The 17922-nt window shown below is 44.3% G+C and overlaps 1 protein-coding gene across 1 annotated transcript in view; it reads right to left on the reverse strand.

Annotated features, from left to right (window-relative positions):
• Nucleotides 1–17922, reverse strand: part of man2a1 (mannosidase, alpha, class 2A, member 1) — a 77649-nt gene that overhangs the window by 42778 nt on the left and 16949 nt on the right. The window contains exons 7-9 of the mRNA XM_071349984.1: nucleotides 6261–6447; nucleotides 5369–5546; nucleotides 4826–5025 (exon numbers count right to left, since the gene is read on the reverse strand). Coding sequence (XP_071206085.1) covers nucleotides 4826–5025; nucleotides 5369–5546; nucleotides 6261–6447 — 565 coding nt within the window. The remainder of the gene's footprint in view (nucleotides 1–4825; nucleotides 5026–5368; nucleotides 5547–6260; nucleotides 6448–17922) is intronic.

Here is a 17922-nt window from a genome sequence, read left to right on the forward strand (position 1 = left end):
CGTCCCCACAGTGACCAAACGTACACATCTCAACCAGAAGCCATGGATTACAGGCAACATCCACATCGAGTTAAAGGCTAGAGCTGCCTCTTTCAAGTAGCGGGACACTAATCCGGACACTTATAAGAAATCCTACTACGCCCTCAGACGAACCATAACAGGCAAAGCGTCAATATAGGATGAAGATTGAATCCTATTACGCCGGCTCTGACGCTCGTCGGATGTGGCGGGGCTTGAAAACTATTACGGACTACAAAGGGAAACCCAGCCACGAGCTGCCCAGTGACGCAAGCCTACCAGATGAGCAAAATGCCTTTTATGCTTGCTTCGAGGCAAGCAACACTGAACCATGCATGAGAGCACCAGCTGTTCCGGGACGACTGTGTGAGCAATGTCTTTAAACAGGTCAACATTCACAAAGCTGCGGGGCCAGACGGATTACCAGGACGTGTACTCAAAGCATGCGCGGACCAACTGGCAAGTGTCTTAACTGACATTTTCAACATCTACCTGACCAAGTCTGTAATACCTATATGTTTCAAGCAGACCACGAAAGTCCTTGTGACCAAGGAAGCGAAGGTAACCTCCCTAAATGATTACCGCACCGTAGCACTCACGTCGGTAGCCATGAAGTGCTTTGAAAAGCTGGTCATGGCTCACATCAACAGCATCATCCCGAACACCCCAGACCCACTCCAATTCTCATACCGCCCCAACAGATCCACAGATGACGCAATCTCGCACTCCACATTGCCCTTTCCCACCTGGACAAAAGAAACACCTATGTGAGAATGCTGTTCATTGACTACAGCTCAGTGTTCAACACCATAGTGCCCTCAAAGCTCATCACTAAGCTAAGGACCCTGGGACTAAACACCTCCCTCTGCAACTGGATCCTGTACATCCTGACGGGCCGCCACCAGGTGGTAAGGGTAGGCAACAACACGTCTGCCACGCTGATCCTCAACACTGGGGACCCTCATGGGTGCGTGCTTAGTCCTCTCCTGTACTCCCTGTTCACCCATGACTGCGTGGCCAAACTCGGCTCCAACGTCATCATTAAGTTTGCTGATGACACAACAGTGGTAGGCCTGATTACCGACAACAATGAGACAGCCTATAGGGAGGAGGTCGGAGACCTGGCAGTGTGTTGCCAGGATAACAACCTCTCACTCAATGTGAGCAAGACAAAGGAGCTGATCGTGGACTACAGGAAAAGGCGGGCCGAACAGGCCTCCATTAACATCGATTGGGCTGTAGTGGAGCGAGTCGAGGGTTTCAAGTTCCATTGTGTCCACATCACCAACAAACTATAATGGTCCAAACACATCAAGACAGTCGTGAAGAGGGCATGACAACACCTTTTCCCCCTCTGGAGACTGAAAAGATTTGGCATGGGTCACCAGACCCTCAAAAAGTTCTACAGCTGCACCATCAAGAGCATCCTGACCGGTAGCATCACCGCTGGCAACTGATCGGCATCTACAGAGGGTAAGTGCATACGGCCCAGTACATCACTGGGGCCAAGCTTCCTGACATCCAGGACCTATATACTAGGTGGTGTAAGAGGAAACCCGCAAAATTGTCAGACAATATACTTTTTTTCCTGCTACCGCATGGCAAGCAGTACCGGAGCGCCAAGTCTAGGACCAAAAGGCTCCTAAACAGCTTCTACCCTCAAGCCATAAGACTGCTGAACAATTCATCAAATGGCCACCTGGACTATTTACATTGACCCATCCCCGCACATTGACTCGAACTGGTACCCCCTGTATTGTTCTTTTATTGTTACTTTTTAATAATTTTTTACTTGAGTTTATTTGGTAAATATTTTCTTAACTCTTTCTTGAACTGCATTGTTGGTTAAAGAACCTCTTAAGGATCCGCCCCCTTTTTTAAATGTTCATCTAAAATGGCATACCCAATTCTAACTGCCTGTAGCTCAGGCCCTGAAGCAAGGATATGCATATTCTTGGTACCATTTGAAAGGAAACACTTTGATGTTTGTGGAAATGTGAAAGGACTGTAGGTGAATATAACACAATAGATCTGGTAAAAGATAATACGAAGAAAAAAACAACCGTTCTTTTGTATTTTTTTTGTACCATCATCTTTGAAATGCAAGAGAAAGGCCATAATGTATTATTCCAGCCCAGGTGCAATTTAGATTTTGGCCACTAGATGGCAGTAGTGTATGTGCAGCATTTTAGACTGATCCAATGAACCATTGTATGTCTGTTCAAAATTTTGTATCAAGACTGCCTAAATGTGCCTAATTTGTTTATTTATAACTTTTCATGTTCAAAATTTAGCACTCGCCTCAAACAATAGCATGGTATTCCTTCACTGTAATAGCTACTGTAAATTGGAAGGTGCAGTTAGATTAACAAGAATGTAAGCTTTCTGCCAATATCAGATATGTCTATGTCGGAAATGTTCTTGTTACTTACAACCTCATGCTAATCGCATTAGCCTACGTTAGCTCAACCATCCCGTGGAAGGGACACCGATCCCGAAACCAGATCTAAATGAGGCCAAATCAGAAAGTCGCCTTTTAAGCTTGCAGTGTACATGAGGGAATGCCAAGTTGGCTGTCAATTAGCCAAACAATAGACCAAACAACATTGATTATTTATCTAGAGTAGTTGCTGGGGAACAGCCAAACCACAAGGCTCACTTGTGTAGAAACTATAGTATACTAATGAATGAATGAACATTTCTGTAAATGTGAATTTACACCACTTCAGTGAAGTAAATTCAAATCTGCTAAGTGGTACTACATACAAGTAAAACCAACATCAACTGGTCTCCTGCATGTCTTCATTTATGCCCTGGCGACCCTAAAGTTGTGGCTCTATGCCTAGAAGACGCAGGCAGAAAAATATCCCACAAGCCTTACAGACCCTTTCTATAAAGGTCATGACTAACCTTCCCAACACCACACTCAACACTGGCTCTAACTGACCGTGCTGATGACGGGAAGAGATTGTCCTTTGTACTAATTTGGGAGAGACTGTCCATTGTACTGATTAAGGATAACTACTAATTAAGGCTATTAATTAGTCTACTGGACTGTCTCCTTGCCGGAGAGGGTGTATACCCCCGGCAGGTCCAACCAAGCCAGACAGGTCAAAGGTTAGTAGGCGGACAAAGCAGTCCCTGGCCCTCCAGGTTGGGGATTGTGCATGGGGCTAACTCCCCCACCACCTAAAAAAAATGACTTGTTACATGAACCTTTACTAAAGAAAAAAACAGACTGGATCAAAGGCAACAACCTGGTGGAGATATTCTCAAGTCTGTGAATTAAGGTTAAAGTCTACTAGTACTAAATGCATTAAAGTCAAATCTGTCTGGTCAGTGTTTAAGGTTATTAGATGGTGGACCATTAGATTGGCACAACACTTTGGAGTGAGAAGACTGAATTAGAATATTTTATTGGATTCATATTCATCAATATGCAAGAGGTTGGTAAAAAACGTAATTACGAATGCAACAAAAATAATGTCAAACAAGCATAGTATTTCAATCAAATAGGCTTGTAATAATTGTAATAGGCTTAGTTTGAGATGTGGTTATTATTCACAGTTTATTTTTGGGCTGTCTCAGCGCTTCAAATGTAAAAATAACAATTTCTCCAATCAATTATGTGTTTATAATGCGGTGCATTTTACATTGCACAGTGGATTAGTTTCAGCATGTCTTTGATTGAGTTACAGAATTCTTTATTTGAATTGGATCTCCATGAGCTGACACCTTGGCAACCACTAGACTTCCTGGTAAATCAAATCAAACTTTATTTGTCACATGCGCCGAATTCAACAGGTGTAGTACTATCAAGCCCTTTTAAGAAATGCTAGCGGCCAAGACTGAATTCAAACACGAGTTGGTTTCGGTGTGTGGTTTGATGTGGGTGTCTCTTGTGTGTTCGCAGATGGGGAGAGCTATCCAAATTATTTAGCCAATTAGCTTCAGCTAGCTGGTGTGCGACTATGGCAAAATTGGTTTGACTTTGGATAGCCTATCTCCGGGGCAAGTTACGGACCGTCAACAAATTACACAATGTAAATTAGACAATGTTTTCATGTTGCACACCTTTTAGTTTTCTCATTAAATGCTTTCAATATTTGTATATGAATTTCTACAATTTATAGTTGGTTTAAGGTTTTTAAGTCATTGAAATTTGGAGCACTTGGAATTTTTATATTGTCCCATGTACATTGTGTAATTTAACAATGGTCCCTAACTAGCCCCATAGAGATATTCAAACTCAACCCAAATTTACCACAGACATTACGATTAGGTCAGGTGCAGCTGCACTCTGAATTTGATAATTACTTGTGTGCTGCCAGCTGTGGGCAGAATTGAAACAAACCCAACCTTAATTTACGTTGTGAGGTAGTCACGACCAAAAGTCTCACAAAACTCTTGTTTTGGACGAGACTGACTTCATGACCAAAATTATCCTATTTACATTTAGTAGTACATTTTGACACTAGAATAAATGTTTCGGAGTCATATCGATGACACATAGGTTGTTTTCTCAATGAGAAGTTCATTTTTTAGGGGCAGTTGCTCTTTAACCAGTCATCCAATACATGTACTTACAGTGATTCATTTTCTATGTTGAAATTGTACTGTTGTAAAAACTAATCTATGTAATCTGTGTTGGTTGATGGATGATGATTGAAATTTAGCAATAGATACATTTTAAAAAATGTATAGGAAATAGAAAAAGAAATTAGAAGAGTTTGTAAAAAAAGAAACAGAGAAAAAGAAACAGAGAGAGACAAATAGGTTGCCACAAAATAACGGTCTGTGCTCCCACCTGAGGTGTGACTCCAGCACGCGGTCCATACGTTTGTAGAAGGGTCGGGAGGTGAAGTACCCGCTCCAGTAGTGGTCATCTCGGTCTGCGTAGGTGAACAAGTCTCCGCTGACCACAGGTAAAGAGGGCCCAGTGTGACCGGGGTCTATGGCCGATTTACGAAGGGCATTGAAGTAATCCGTGATGGTGCCGAACTGAGCCTAGAACAGAATACGTCAGTTAGAATAGATCAACTTAAAATAGCTCTATCATTAATGCTGTAGGGTAGTTTACTCTTCTGCTTTATTGAGAGCAGTGTACCATTGCAATAGCTGGACACAAAAACAATATTTCAAGAAGGGTGGGAAGCCAACGAAACAAACCATTTCACTATCGACCATCAGTCATTCCAATGATGTGATGCATCAAAACCTTAAACCCCGCCATCTTCCACTATTGCAAACCTAATAAACCTGAAATAAACCTGGCTGCCTGGAAAAGAAATAAAAGACCAAACAAAACTTCCTGCATATTCACGCAACATTCCAGCTCCCAAAGTCAGACCTTGACGTGTAGTTCTGGATGAGAGTTCATGTAGTCAAAGAGCTTCTGGTAGTTCTGGAACTGCTGGTCCCACTCCAAGGCCTCTGTGTAGCGGAAGTCGTCCCCTAGGGGGACCATCAACACCTTGGTTCGGAATAGCTTGGACTTCTTCCTGTACTGGTCCAGCAGCATCTGAACCCTAGGGATCATGGGAAAAAAGAGTTCACTATACTACAACGAATTCACAGTTTTCATGACATATTAAGCTGTAATTGTGCTTCTACACCTGCATTGCTTGCTGTTTGGGGTTTTAGGCTGGGTTTCTGTACGGCACTTTGTGACATCAGCTTTAAAAATAAATTTGATTGATTGATTGATAATTGCCAATGAATTATCTATGTGTGTGTTCGTGCATTCATGTGTGTGGTCAATTCTCTAGTCTTGGATTTGCTACTGTGTCAGAAAGTCCACTTATCATCAGAAACTATCTTGTGTTAGAAAAACAAAGGCCATCTGAAATTCCTATTGCCACAAAATATTATCGTACAGTGGCTTCGATGTCTTATCTTATTCATACAAAGTGTTTGACCCTTGTCCATAACATTATCAAACTGTGGAGAGAATGTGGACCGTCTGTCTACCCCATAAACCAGTGTTTCTAATACTTGTCTGTACCAGGGAGAGGAAAGCTATGGGACAGACCACAGATTACGAAACACTTTACATAGAGGACCCAAAGCCTTTGTGACCAGCTTTGCTTTTGTCGTGTTTGAATGTCAAGTGTTGTTATTAACTGTGAGCCTCAAGCCAAAGACAATTTCCTGTTTCATGTAAATTCGATAGGACAATAAAGATTCGTTTCTTATAGAGACACAGTATATCACTCTCATTCCATTTCTATGTGATTGGTCACCTCTGTTGTACGTTTCCATCCGTGATTGCCTGAGGGGGGACCCTCCAGGGACAACTGACCCTCCCACCAGGAAGTCTCTTGAAGTCAAACTGGCAGCAGATCTTGGGGTCGGGACCACACGTGTGGGGAACATCGTAACTGTAGAAGGGCATCATGTGACATAGAATGTCCGTGCTGGAGGCTGGGTCTGCACACAGATAGAATAGAACATGAAATAGAATAGAGAATTAGAATAGAACATAGAAATATAATAGAGTATTAGAATAGAACATGAAATAGAATAGAGTATTAGAATAGAAAATAGAAAACATGTATTTTTTCCTGACGGTACGTCTGGTCTGGTATTTGCATTTGACAGTACAAAGAATGCACAAACATCCTTATGACAAAATTTCAGAATGTGGACTGTAAACATATAGCTAGCATGCAATGTCTAAAAACAGTTTGAAAGAAAAACTGTTTACATTTCTATCTGAAAGAGACTGGCTGTGGTATGCACGCAGTATTCAAAAGTACTAACATTTATCCCTTATTAGAAATAACAACTAATGCCTGGTCGCTTGTATGATGATGATATAAAATGATATAAGATAACATTGGGTGATATTGTAGCGGTATTAATTAGAGAAAGGTAAAGAAGATTTTGTTCGGGCGCCAGGCAGGTATTAACCCTGCCGAAAGAAAAGAATAGTAGAACAGCGAGTACCACTACCAGACCCACACACATCAACAGAAGAGACTGCCTAGAGTGTAGCCTGTTGACCAGATAGCCAGCGGAGAGAAAAAGAATACACATCACATTCCTTCCACAATTCTTGGTAACCCCACCAAACATACCTCATATAACAATAATGGCAGAGCAAATAAACAGCAACTTCATACAATAACAAATGAACCCAGTCATCACACAGAGGATTTGCAATAGTTTGTATTTTCTTCCTGGGAAGGAGTGCAGAGGGTATGAATGTGTGGTGTTCATATACACACTAGTCCAGCTCCAATGAAACTTCAATGTACTTAGGAAATAGAGTCGGTTGCAGTGTAAAGCACTGGACCATAGCGGGAAGAGAAAGAGAGAAAGGGAACAAGAGAGGGCTTAGCTGTGGTCTTGAGGTTGCAGGTATCCGGTCTGACTGTCCGATGGTATGTTGGGTTGTAGTTGAACGCTTCGCAACAAATGTTGCTACTAATCCATTTGATCCATAACCATCGTGGTCCCAAATGAGAACAACCACGTCATCGAGCGATCACACCGAGGATTGATCCAAACACTGTACAACCACATACGCTGAAGACAATCAAAAAACCTCTGCAGCATAGCACACAACAAAAACTGTCGCGCCAATCAATAGCTCCTCTCCAATAGAGCTTAACGAGCTCTTTTATCTCCTCCTTCCTACTGCTCATGCGCTCTTAAAGTGGCAGCGCACTTAAGTGCAGGATTTCGCCACACTCCTCCCCCCATGAAAAAACAAAGCCTGTAGAAACAGAGAGGATGCAGGCTTTGACAAGTTAATGTTCCTGCTATCCAAAACCAGGGAAGTCCTCATCATCAGAGTCCTCCACGAAGAGTTCCTGCAGGTGTTGCTTTTGCCTGCGATCCAGCTCTTCTGCCGTAGGGTAGCAAGGCTTTAGGTCAACAACATGCACCGACCTGACATCTTCCCCAGTGTCCTCCAAACAGACCAAGTAGTTCACTGGTCCCAACTGCTGCACTACACGGTATGGGCCTTTCCATCTCGAAGCTAGCTTGGCAGTGAACTTCTTAGATGCCTTCGACAGATGATGGGAACGTACCCAGACACGAGACTGGGGTGGGAAACACACGTCTCGTCTATGTTTATCATAGTTTCTCAGCTGTCGTTGATTGGCTTTGTTCTTTATATTTTCTCGGTCTCTGACTTGACCTTGTCCGGACTCTGCATAATGCAGCAGGCTCCAGCCTGAAATCAGTGCATTACCAGGTTGAAATGGATGAGGCTGGGAATAGTCAGAGTGCAGCCGATAGGAGGGTTCGGACATCGAGATGGTCAGTCCACTGAAGAACAGGAAGTCTAGACCAAGGACTACAGCAAATGCAAGGCTTGAATCTGCAAGAATAGCCACAGGAAGTTTAATAGTCTTATCATGCAGTTGTATTATTATACTAATCCAGCCCAAAGGGGTGGTAGGTTCTCCATTGGCCAAGTACAATGGTCCCTCCTCCCATGTTTGTAGCTCCTCATGAGGTAATGCCATGTTCTGCCACAGGGCCTCTTGCATCAGGGTGTAAGTTGCTCCTGTGTCAATTATGGCCTTCCCTCTCCAGTTCCTAACAGTCAGGGGTACCAATAGTTGTTGCGGAATAGTAATAAGACAGCTAGGGGTGATGTCTAAAGGCTTCATGGGCATTAAGGCTGACCCAATGGTATGCAAGCCACCACGTCTGTCTAGACTGTCGGTCTTCTGTCCTTTCTGACCTTTTCCGGAATCCTGACGCTGGACATAGAGCGGGCAAGAACCTGGAGGATGTTGGACTTTACACCTCCAACACATCACTGGACTTTTGTCTTGGCTCTTGGGTACAAAGATCTGAGATGGTTTAGCCCCCAGAGAGCTATGGGTATACTGGGATGAGGGTTCAGGGTTTTTAGTTTGAAGGTGGTGCTTCCAGTCCTTCTCAAACTGAGTCCCCAGACGCACCAGATCATCCACATTCTGCACACGTTCTCGAAGTTGACTAGCAAGGCGGGGAATCATGTTCTTTAGAATGAGTTTGACCATCTCCGGCTCAGTAATGTCAGCCTTCCATCTCCTACATAGAACTCGATAGGAGAAGGCAAAGTCCCGTATTGGCTCTGCTTCACCCTGGACTCTGTTACGAACACGTTCCGCCAGTTCATCCCCATAATCCTCTGAGAGGAAGGCTGAGAGGAATATTTTTTGAAACTCCTCCCAGGTTGACACATGTTCACGGGCTATCTCCCACCAGTCTCTTGCTGTACCATGGAGAACACTGCGGAGGGTGGCAAGAACCTCCCAGTCAGTAAGGGGCCGGATAGAAAGAAAATCATTACACTTAGATAAGAAAAACAGTGGATCAACATCATCTTCTGGGCTGCCAAAAGTGGGGAAAAGTAGTTTGATAGGGAGGGAGCGCTCTAGAGGAGGCATGACAGTTTCAGCGGGAGTTCTGTTTAACAGTATCTTCATAGGGGGTTTTGTAGTGCTACCTGTTCCTATTCCGTTACTGACCAAGCCAGTGGCAGAGGTAAAACCTGAGGGAGGTACAGAAGATTTGTCCAGAAGGGAAAAGCCTTTAATTTCCTCCTGGTGCAGCTCTTCCATTTGAAGGTCTGTGGCCTTCTGTGCTTTTTCCATCTCATTAACGGTGTCCTTTTTAGTTTGTTCAATCAACAATCGTAGTTCCCCTGTGAGAGAGTTCTTCATGTCCTCCATAACTTCCTTCAGATAAGAACACAATCCCTTCACAACAGAGGCTGACTCCTCTGCTCTCTGTTTTTGTTCCTCCTCAAGATAGATTAGGACTTGCTGATGGTTAGATTCCATTTGTGTTTTGAACTGGTGCAGTTGTCCCTGAATATCCTGTTTCAGAGAATCGTGTAAATATTTTTGTCTCTGAACAATTTGTTGTTGGTTTTCCTCCATTTGACAGGGAAGGTAATCCAACCTCAGCTGCACATCTGTCTGATGAGCCTCCACACATTCACTGAGTTTGCGAATGGCATTCTCCTGCATTGTCAAACTATGATTGGTGTGTGTCCATTGATGTTCCAGTCGTCCAGTGATCACAGAGACACCTCTCCCAGTCTCTCTGGGCAGGGTAACAGGAAGAGGTTGAGGGGAGGGTAATGGTGGAGAGATTATAGGCGAGCCAGAAACCTGGGGATAAGGGTCAGTGCTATCCAACTCCATTAGTTCATCTAATCCTTCCACAATGAAAGAATCTTGAACACGATTACCATTAGGTGTGTCCACATTGACACAGTATGGGGTTCCAACAAAAGACATGATTTCAACTTTGTGTGGATGGTGTCAGGGGTGTTTCTGTTCAAGTCCCTGTTCGGGCGCCACTTCTGTAGCGGTATTAATTAGAGAAAGGTAAAGAAGATTTTGTTCGGGCGCCAGGCAGGTATTAACCCTGCCGAAAGAAAAGAATAGTAGAACAGCGAGTACCACTACCAGACCCACACACATCAACAGAAGAGACTGCCTAGAGTGTAGCCTGTTGACCAGATAGCCAGCGGAGAGAAAAAGAATACACATCACATTCCTTCCACAATTCTTGGTAACCCCACCAAACATACCTCATATAACAATAATGGCAGAGCAAATAAACAGCAACTTCATACAATAACAAATGAACCCAGTCATCACACAGAGGATTTGCAATAGTTTGTATTTTCTTCCTGGGAAGGAGTGCAGAGGGTATGAATGTGTGGTGTTCATATACACACTAGTCCAGCTCCAATGAAACTTCAATGTACTTAGGAAATAGAGTCGGTTGCAGTGTAAAGCACTGGACCATAGCGGGAAGAGAAAGAGAGAAAGGGAACAAGAGAGGGCTTAGCTGTGGTCTTGAGGTTGCAGGTATCCGGTCTGACTGTCCGATGGTATGTTGGGTTGTAGTTGAACGCTTCGCAACAAATGTTGCTACTAATCCATTTGATCCATAACCATCGTGGTCCCAAATGAGAACAACCACGTCATCGAGCGATCACACCGAGGATTGATCCAAACACTGTACAACCACATACGCTGAAGACAATCAAAAAACCTCTGCAGCATAGCACACAACAAAAACTGTCGCGCCAATCAATAGCTCCTCTCCAATAGAGCTTAACGAGCTCTTTTATCTCCTCCTTCCTACTGCTCATGCGCTCTTAAAGTGGCAGCGCACTTAAGTGCAGGATTTCGCCACAATATATACTGATCTGGCATTGAACCGATGTCTAATTTGCTACGACCAAGCAGTAGCGGTGCGAGGGTAAAATCACTGGGGAAGCCCTCCCCCAAATAAAAATAATGATGATGTTTGCTCTATAACCTGTTAATTCATATGCCTTGCCGATATATAGGCCTAAAAGCCAAGACAATAAGACACAGTGGCATAATAAATTAAACCACACCTTTGTTTTAGCACAAAACCAGATAGCAACCTCTGTCCAGTGAAGTCCACAAAGCATACTGCATGTAACAAACAGTTGCACGGTCAAGCAAGTTAATGTTTCCGACATTTTCAGACCACTAAAAAACTTTGAACCACAGAGAGTTACAGCAAGTCGCAAAGAAAACAAGTAAGGTGCTGGAACAACACTATTCCAGCACCATTTCAACATCAAATCACCTCTGCTTAATCCAATACAGTGACAACTAAAAGATACCAAAAACTATTTAGTCCAATCAACGTCAGCTAAATATGATGTGGCTGTCCATGGTTCTGCTTTGTGTGTGCGTGTGTGTGCGCATTTCTTGCAAGTAGAAAAACATGTTGACCTACTTTTAGAGAAACGCCAATGCCATTCTCCTCTCTTTCATGTTGACAAAACGGTCTATCACTCATATAGTAGACACTTATTTGTTGTTGTCCTAGGCTTCTTGGTTAAAATGCTTGCTCACGAGCCTAACTTCTATTCATGGGTAACGTTAGCTAGTTAGCATTAGCCTTCTACATCTAGCTACATATTGAACTTCCATCCTCTCAGGCCAGGGGCACAACAATGTATGAATTAATGGTTGGATCAGAATTGCCGTTATAATCATTGGCCAGTACGAAGAATTAAGTTAAACCACAAGTCCAAATCCCTATGTCCATCCATGGCTAATTTAGGAAAGGGCCAATTTTAGCTAGCTAACAACAGGAAGGACAACAACACGAGATGCAACAATTAAAGTTTTTCTGTCAATAACATATGCTCTCAATGGGATTTGATAGGAGTGATTCCAAAATCCAAGCTGGCTTCTCTTAACACTTTGTTTTGGTGTGCCAGGACCATTCACAGATGAGCTTTCTCAGTTTATCTCAACGCTGATTGGCAAATTTTTTATACTTGTTTTAATCAAGGGAGGCCAAATGCTCGCTGGCTTCCTTTGCCTTCAATGCGACGGGTGGCAACAATGTCGCCCGCTGACCAGACAGCATCAGATAGATGGCATTCACGTAGAGAGACAGTGGGGCGCTGTTTCGCTCGCTCATATGCTTTCTCCTGGGAGATACTCTTGCGAATTGAAGGAAAATTATGAAACACAGAGAGACGAAAGATAAACTATTTTATGTTTTTAAATGTTAATTGCTAAAAATTTTGGGGAAGCCTGGCTTCCCTTGGTATCTATGAATACACACCACTGCGGCCAAGTGAGATTAAATCCTATTTGTCCTGCAGTGGAAGTGGCCTGCTTCCTGAGCTAGAGCACGCTGTCATCTCCCATATGGATCTGCCAGTGTGACATTGCACATTTCAAACCATGCACTCTATTATGCCACAGGATGTCTGTCTCTCAAAACAATAGCAGAGTGATGTTTCCAACCACGACATCAATGTCGGTTTTCCATGACATGTATTTGACCCCGCGTTTGTTATTGAGTAGAGGGAACATTGTCACGTGTGCTCCCTCTCCGGACTCTAGGTCACCAAGCTGCTCATTATGGCGCACACCTGTCACCATCGTTACGCGCACCTGCGCGTCATCAGACTCACCTGCACTCCATCACCTCCTTGATTACCTGCCCTTTATATGTCACTCCCTTTGGTTGCTTCCCTAGGTGTTATTGTTTCTGTTCCTGTTTCTTGTCTGTGCGCTGTTCATGTTTCTCGTTTTGTATTATGTTGCGTATATTTATTAAAACACTCGCTCCCTGAACTTGCTACCCCACTCTCATTGCACATCTTTACAAATACAGAGAAGGTGAGCAGCATACACACTAGTTTTAGAAAGCTTAGTAATATACTGTATTCTACTGTTATTTGACCAGTATGTTACAGGTAAAACAACATTCTCAGACCGACCGACTGTTATTCGACTATTCATTCGACATTTCATTTCATTCAAGTCTTCAAAGCTAAAAACCACAATACTTTTTATCTCATGTATATAATGTAGATGCTCTTTAATTTGTATGTTTCAAAACATTGTCCAGAGACTAAGCTATATAATTAGTTATCTTTGTTTTCTTTATTATTTTGGTTAGGTCAGGGTGTGACATGGGTGATATATGTGTTTTGTTCCTGTCTAGGGGTTTTTGTATGTCTATGGGTGTTTTCTAGTCTAGGTGTTATATGTCTATGGTTGCCTAGATTGGTTCTCAATTAGAGGCAGATGTTTATCGTTGTCTCTGATTGGGAACCATATTTAGGCAGCCATATTCCTTGGGTAGTTCGTGGGTTATTGTCTATGTATTGGTTGCTTGTGTCTGCACTTTATATATATATATATATATATATATATATATATATATATATATATAGCTTCACGTTCGTTTTGTTGTTTTGATTAGTTTGTTTTAGTGTTCTTCGTTTCGTGTTAAATAAATAGAAGAATGTATTCGTATCACGCTGCGCCTTGGTCCTTCTCTCTTCCTCCAAACGACGAACGTGACAGCAGCAAATGATGAGTGTAAAAGTATGTGTGTGTGTGTGAGTGTACGTGTGCATATGTATGTTTGTGTTGTGTCGGTATGCGTGTGTGTGCATATTCATTATTTGAATATGTGAGGGATTTGTGTGGGAGAGACAGTGTAGTGAAAAAAAATCAAAAGAAAACTGCAAACTGAATAGGAGACCAAACAAGCAGCAAACAAAGAAGAAAGGCTTTTGAAAAAGTAACAATTTTTCATAAAATTATACCGTTTTCTTAGCTAGCTAAGTTGTTTACCTGTTGCTAGGCAGTTGCTAGGGACATTCCTGGAAGAAGCTAGCTAGCTAACAAGGAGTGTCTAGTTGGCAGAAGAGAAGAAGGGACAAAGAAGGGACAAAGTGGGACAAAATAAGGACAGAAGAAAAGGGAAAGGGGACATTAAGGTGAAGCAGTCCTCTAAAGACACAAAAGACAATAATACAAGAAACAACACTTCTATTGCCTCTCCCTCTACGATACGCACTTCCGGGTTGGAGCGAGTAGTTGCATTCCGCTTTGCTCCACAGGTAGTATTACATTTCATTTCATTACAGTACAACAGTTTGATTTGTTTGATCTTAGCTGGCTACATAGCCGTTTTTGTATCCAAGATAATTGTGTAGTCTAGAGTAATTGTCGAGGTTACCTAGCCAGTTAGAGGTTACCTAGCCAGCTACACTTTCAAACAAAGTCAACTCTCTCCCCCGCTACTCTCTCCTCTTCCATCCTATCATCTCTTCCCTCTGCTCAAACCTTCTCCAACCTATCTCCTGATTCTGCCTCCTCAACCCTCCTCTCCTCCCTTTCTGCATCCTTTGACTCTCTATGTCCCCTATCCTCCAGGCCGGCTCGGTCCTCCCCTCCTGCTCCGTGGCTCGACTACTCATTGCGAGCTCACAGAACAGGGCTCCGGGCAGCCGAGCGGAAATGGAGGAAAACTCGCCTCCCTGCGGACCTGGCATCCTTTCACTCCCTCCTCTCTACATTCTCCTCTTCTGTCTCTGCTGCTAAAGCCAATTTCTACCACTCTAAATTCCAAGCATCTGCCTCTAACCCTAGGAAGCTCTTTGTCACCTTCTCCTCCCTCCTGAATCCTCCTCCCCCTCCTCCCCCCTCCTCCCTCTCTGCTGATGACTTCGTCAACCATTTTGAAAAGAAGGTCGACGACATCCGATCCTCGTTTGCTAAGTCAAACGACACCGCTGGTTCTGCTCACACTGCCCTACCCTGTGCTTTGACCTCTTTCTCCCCTCTCTCTCCAGATGAAATCTCGCGTCTTGTGACGGCCGGCCGCCCAACAACCTGCCCGCTTGACCCTATCCCCTCCTCTCTTCTCCAGACCATTTCCGGAGACCTTCTCCCTTACCTCACCTCGCTCATCAACTCATCCTTGACCGCTGGCTACGTCCCTTCCGTCTTCAAGAGAGCGAGAGTTGCACCCCTTCTGAAAAAACCTACACTCGATCCCTCCGATGTCAACAACTACAGACCAGTATCCCTTCTTTCTTTTCTCTCCAAAACTCTTGAACGTGCCGTCCTTGGCCAGCTCTCCTGCTATCTCTCTCAGAATGACCTTCTTGATCCAAATCAGTCAGGTTTCAAGACTAGTCATTCAACTGAGACTGCTCTTCTCTGTGTCACGGAGGCGCTCCGCACTGCTAAAGCTAACTCTCTCTCCTCTGCTCTCATCCTTCTAGACCTATCGGCTGCCTTTGATACTGTGAACCATCAGATCCTCCTCTCCACCCTCTCCGAGCTGGGCATCTCCGGCGCGGCCCACGCTTGGATTGCGTCCTACCTGACAGGTCGCTCCTACCAGGTGGCGTGGCGAGAATCTGTCTCCGCACCACGTGCTCTCACCACTGGTGTCCCCCAGGGCTCTGTTCTAGGCCCTCTCCTATTCTCGCTATACACCAAGTCACTTGGCTCTGTCATATCCTCACATGGTCTCTCCTATCATTGCTATGCAGACGACACACAATTAATCTTCTCCTTTCCCCCCTCTGATAACCAGGTGGTGAATCGCATCTCTGCATGTCTGGCAGACATATCAGTGTGGATGACGGATCACCACCTCAAGCTGAACCTCGGCAAGACGGAGCTGCTCTTCCTCCCGGGGAAGGACTGCCCGTTCCATGATCTCGCCATCACGGTTGACAACTCCATTGTGTCCTCCTCCCAGAGTGCTAAGAACCTTGGCGTGATCCTGGACAACACCCTGTCGTTCTCAACTAACATCAAGGCGGTGACCCGTTCCTGTAGGTTCATGCTCTACAACATTCGCAGAGTACGACCCTGCCTCACGCAGGAAGCGGCGCAGGTCCTAATCCAGGCACTTGTCATCTCCCGTCTGGATTACTGCAACTCGCTGTTGGCTGGGCTCCCTGCCTGTGCCATTAAACCCCTACAACTCATCCAGAACGCCGCAGCCCGTCTGGTGTTCAACTTTCCCAAGTTCTCTCACGTCACCCCGCTCCTCCGCTCTCTCCACTGGCTTCCAGTTGAAGCTCGCATCCGCTACAAGACCATGGTGCTTGCCTACGGAGCTGTGAGGGGAACGGCACCTCCGTACCTTCAGGCTCTGATCAGGCCCTACACCCAAACAAGGGCACTGCGTTCATCCACCTCTGGCCTGCTCGCCTCCCTACCTCTGAGGAAGTACAGTTCCCGCTCAGCCCAGTCAAAACTGTTCGCTGCTCTGGCACCCCAATGGTGGAACAAACTCCCTCACGACGCCAGGTCAGCGGAGTCAATCACCACCTTCCGGAGACACCTGAAACCCCACCTCTTTAAGGAATACCTAGGATAGGATAAAGTAATCCTTCTAACCCCCCCCCCTTAAAAGAGTTAGATGCACTATTGTAAAGTGGTTGTTCCACTGGATATCATAAGGTGAATGCACCAATTTGTAAGTCGCTCTGGATAAGAGCGTCTGCTAAATGACTTAAATGTAAATGTAAATGTAGTGTGTGTGAGTGAGTGTGTATTTAAAGTCTAGTGAGTGTGCGTAGGGTCAGTGCAAGGTAGAGTCAGTGCAGATAGTTTGGGTACCATTGGGCTGTCCACACCACCCTTTGTAGCGCTTTGCGGTCAAGGGCGGTGCTATTGCCATACCAAGCGGTGATGCAGCCAGTCAAGATGCTCTCGATGGTGCAGCTGTCGAAATTTATGAGGATTTGAAGGCCCATGCCAAATCTTTTCAGCCTACCGAGTGGCATCAACAAGTATTAAATTCTAACATAAAACACTTTGATAAAAGTGAACCATAAGAACAGCGCACAAACTGATCTGCTCTTTCATCATTGTCTACTATTAAATAATCATAACAGTATTTGATCATTTTCATGACGTAAATAAAAAATTGCACAGACAGATGCTCTGGCATTGCAGACGATTTCAGCATCTGTCTACCCAGTTAGAATCATTAATGAGTACTGTATCATTTGGCTTAGGGGTTTGAGTAATCACCCGTTTTTGGACAGAGCGTCTGGGGGACGGTTGGTTCCAGCATGGCTGCATGGACCCACTAACTAACAACGCCCGTTCTGTTACCAACTGATCCCTGTCACAAGCGTGCGCAGGCACACACAGACACACAAAGCAGATGGTTCACGGCAAATGTGAAACCCCTTATGTGGGTCATGAGGATGTGGTTACATTGTTCTTATCAATCAGCATGCTTATCATCAGACCTGGGTTCAAACAGTACTTATCTTCTTTCAAATTCTTCAGCTGCACTCGATTGAGCTTGCCTGGTGCCATGGAACCAACGTAATTGTTCAAAAGTGAAAACCCTGCCCATCTGGCACTCTGTTCAAGCTCAATCAAATACTATTTGAACCGAGGTCTGTTCATCGCATGAAATGCCAGCCAGACATTTTTAAGCCAGGCCTCAGTCCATACAAGGAGACAATCCCCTATACCACAAATGCTATAAGATGACGCCAAACAAAATCGGAGCCTTGAGAGACGAGCATGCTCTTGCATGTGATACGCATGTAATTATCTATGGACATGAGAAATCCCTCTGCGGTGGTCTGAGCGAGTC

The sequence above is a fragment of the Salvelinus alpinus genome, chromosome 18 (genome assembly GCF_045679555.1).
Source record: "Salvelinus alpinus chromosome 18, SLU_Salpinus.1, whole genome shotgun sequence".
Taxonomy (NCBI): Eukaryota; Metazoa; Chordata; class Actinopteri; order Salmoniformes; family Salmonidae; genus Salvelinus; species Salvelinus alpinus.